The 3,155-nt window shown below is 45.9% G+C and overlaps 1 protein-coding gene across 1 annotated transcript in view; it reads right to left on the bottom strand.

The window, feature by feature from the left end:
- Positions 1-2,939, bottom strand: part of ACTR3 (ARP3 actin-related protein 3 homolog (yeast)) — a 44,387-nt gene extending 41,448 nt beyond the window's left edge. Inside the window, exon 1 of the mRNA XM_004674704.2 lies at positions 2,540-2,939. Within this exon, the coding sequence (XP_004674761.1) occupies positions 2,540-2,583 (44 nt within the window). The 5' untranslated portion in view covers positions 2,584-2,939. The remainder of the gene's footprint in view (positions 1-2,539) is intronic.
- Between the last annotated feature and the right edge of the window lie 216 nt (positions 2,940-3,155).

The raw sequence follows: 3,155 nt of genomic DNA, 5'->3' as shown, positions 1-3,155 counted from the left end.
TTTCCTATCTCGCACAGCTTTTCTTATCTAATATCACTAAGGGATGACCACTTTTTAAAGTCACCTTTTGTTTAACTTTATATAATAAAATAGAATGTATAACTGATTCAAGGTTGTAATTTTTCAAATATTAGTGGGTAATTGTAGAGACATGAATGCATTTTCTAAAGCACAAAGCAATGCACAAACTATAGGCACATCTTTTATATCTGGGGACCAAAATATTCTGCATATAAAACTCCCTATCAAAGCCTTACTTAGAGATGCTTATCATAAATCCAATCTCAATAAACTTTCTATGTGCTAACAAAAATGAAGGTATTTAACTTTCCAGGACTTGCATTTATAGGCAACAGGAAAGACCACAGAAGTTTTTAAAGACTAAAATAAATGAATCTTTAAAGGTGTAATTTCAAATTGTGAGAGTTAAAGTGTGGAAACAACAGAATCCTAATCAGTTTCATTCAAATTACAACGTGTGTCAAGTTAGCAATCTCTCCTTGTGAGATAAAACTAATGTACTATAACTGAATTACTAAAAACAACTCCTGAACCTCTTTCCACACACCTCCTGATCTCTTTACATGTTTTAACATCAAGTTTACCCTGTAAAAGAAAAGGTCACTAAGGACAGCTAACCTCAATGAGACACCTAATATACTAATTAAAAAAATACAAACATCAATGAAATACCTAATATACTAATTAAAAAATACCAAAACTGGATTTCAAAAGGAGAAAAACAAAGTGAGAAAAAGTAACATCTTTTTTAAGATGTTACACTGTTATTTATTAGACAATTATCTACATTAATTTTATTGACTATCAAGTAATTTCTAAAGCATTAAGATATTAAAGATGTAGCACTATTTTTTATTTTAACAAAACACAATTGAAAATTGTGTCAAATCTAACTTAAAAACCGACACTAAACACAAACTTACTCATCAATTAGACTAAGCAGGGAAGGGAAAAAGAAACTAGTTCAGAGAAACAAGACATTAAGGAAAAACTAACTTTCAACTGTCCAACAAGAAAATAAATAATACAGAAGTTTCAAGGCTGGTGTTTCCCAAGGGAAAATATTTAACAAATCGGTTGCTTGTCACCTATGCATGGTTGAAATTCTAGCAATTGCAACACTAACATAAAGTTATGGGCATGAAGATTAGAGAAATATTACAGAGTGCAAGAATTGAGAGGCATACCTTCCATTAACAATTGTTTGCTGAATAAGGGGGTGGGAGTGAAGACTGGCAGTTCAGCTCTCAAATCCCTCCTCTCCCAAATTACAGTGTTTGGGGGATCCAGATGTAATAATACATCACCACAAGACCAAACAAAAAAAAAACTTACAGTATTTCAACATAAAGCAATCATTCTACAATAAAATACTCTCTATGTAAATACAGACTGCCCTGTAACCGTAAAATGCCTATTAATTCAAAAGGAACGGTCGTTTTAATCCCATTCTCTACTTCAGTAAATTACACTACAACTGGACGATAAACAACTCCTTGAAAATCAAGTATATCCCTTTATTAACTCTCTACCTTCCTTCGTGTTTCAAAACCCCATCAAACAACCAAGGTATACAATTCAGTTTATTTCCTGGGTGCTTCCCTTCTCCCAAACTCCCAGTGGAACACAAATACTTTTTTAATCCACATAAATTGATACCTAGCAAATAATTCAGTCAACCTTAAATATGCTTAATTTTCAAAGTTCTAATAAGATGTGTTCAGGTTGGAAACGAAAAACTACCTTATAAGGGTATAAAAGACTGAAAGCAGGAAGCGGCTTTGACAAAACTAAGGAAGTTGCAGCGCGCTTGCTCACTGGGGGACTTTTTCGAGGCAAGAGAAGTAACACATGACATCTTTCTCCCTCAATTAAAATGTGACTTGGTTCACCGGTAAAAATGCAGTGGGCGATGGAAAAGATCGGGAGTCAAAAAGGAAGAGGAGGTGGGTGGTCCTATGAAAGCCCCGCTCTAGGTTCCCATTTTCAGGATTCTTCCCTTTCCCCACCCACACCCAGCAGAGTGGTGTCACAGCAATCTTGCAAAACCTAACAGGAGCGCTTCTCTTTTCTCGCTCCCCTGCCAGGCCAGTCCCCACGGCGGGTCCCCAAGGTGCTCAAACCCACCGGCAGGAAGGCGCGCGGAGGGGAGGGAAAGCCGGGTGCGCAGAACCTGGCGACCACCCCCGCCGCGGTCTCCGGGGAGGCGACCGTCCCCGCATCTCCTGGGCGGAGCTGCCCACCGCCGTGGGGGGAAGGGCCGGGAGGGATCGCCCGTAGGAAGCCGCTCCCAAAGGGAATTCTCGGCCCTGCGCCTCTCGTCCGAACCCAGAAAGAGAAGCCAGGGAACCAGGGAGGCCCAAGCTGCTTGCCCCACCCCTCAAAACCCGGCAGGGCGAGGACTGACACCGCTGGCGGCCACATCTCGCCGGCCCATTCATCTCTCGACCTCCTCCCTCCCCCGCCATTTTCCTGCCTCCGCCTCAGTTTCCCCACCCTCGCCCGTCAGCCCCCTTACCCCGTGCCACAGTCCACCACACAGGCCGGCAGCCGTCCCGCCATCTTCCTCCTCGCCTGCTGCTGCCGCTGCCGCTGCCGCTGCCGCCGTCTGCTCCGTGCTGTTTGCGGCCAGAGATTGGCAGCAGGAAAGAGGAGCTATCTGACCATCCACAGCAGGGCCACCCTCTCCGTCCGGGGGGGAGCCGGGAAGCCGAAGCAGTAGCGACAAGGCAGCAGGCTCGGTCAGCGGCTACCACTTCCGCAACCCAGGCCGGCAGGCAGTCCCCGCCCTGCCCCGCCGCGGCCTCCTCCCCCTCTCTTCCCTCCTCCTCACTCTTGCCCCCACCCTACAACTTCTTTCCCTCACGCCGTCTTTCCTGGGGAAGCCAAGATGGCTGCCGGTGCCGACGCCCCGGCCAGGACAGGCCCAGGTCGCGAGCGCTCCCCCTTCCGGCTCCGAGCGGGAGGGGCAACAGAGCATGCGCGGTGAGGTGCAGCCAGAGTCCGCCGCTCCCTTCCCGGCGTTATTGAAGTCCACCTCGGGTTTTCTGAGAGGGTAGGGGCGGAGAAGTCCGTCCGAACCTCCAGTTCTGCTTCTGAAGCTGGAAGAGGGTGATAGTTTCAATTACTTCTCC

The sequence above is a fragment of the Condylura cristata genome, unplaced genomic scaffold, assembly GCF_000260355.1.
Source record: "Condylura cristata isolate star-nosed mole 26May11 unplaced genomic scaffold, ConCri1.0 scaffold00002, whole genome shotgun sequence".
NCBI lineage: Eukaryota > Metazoa > Chordata > Mammalia > Eulipotyphla > Talpidae > Condylura > Condylura cristata.
This window is presented reverse-complemented; position numbering and strand designations above follow the sequence as displayed.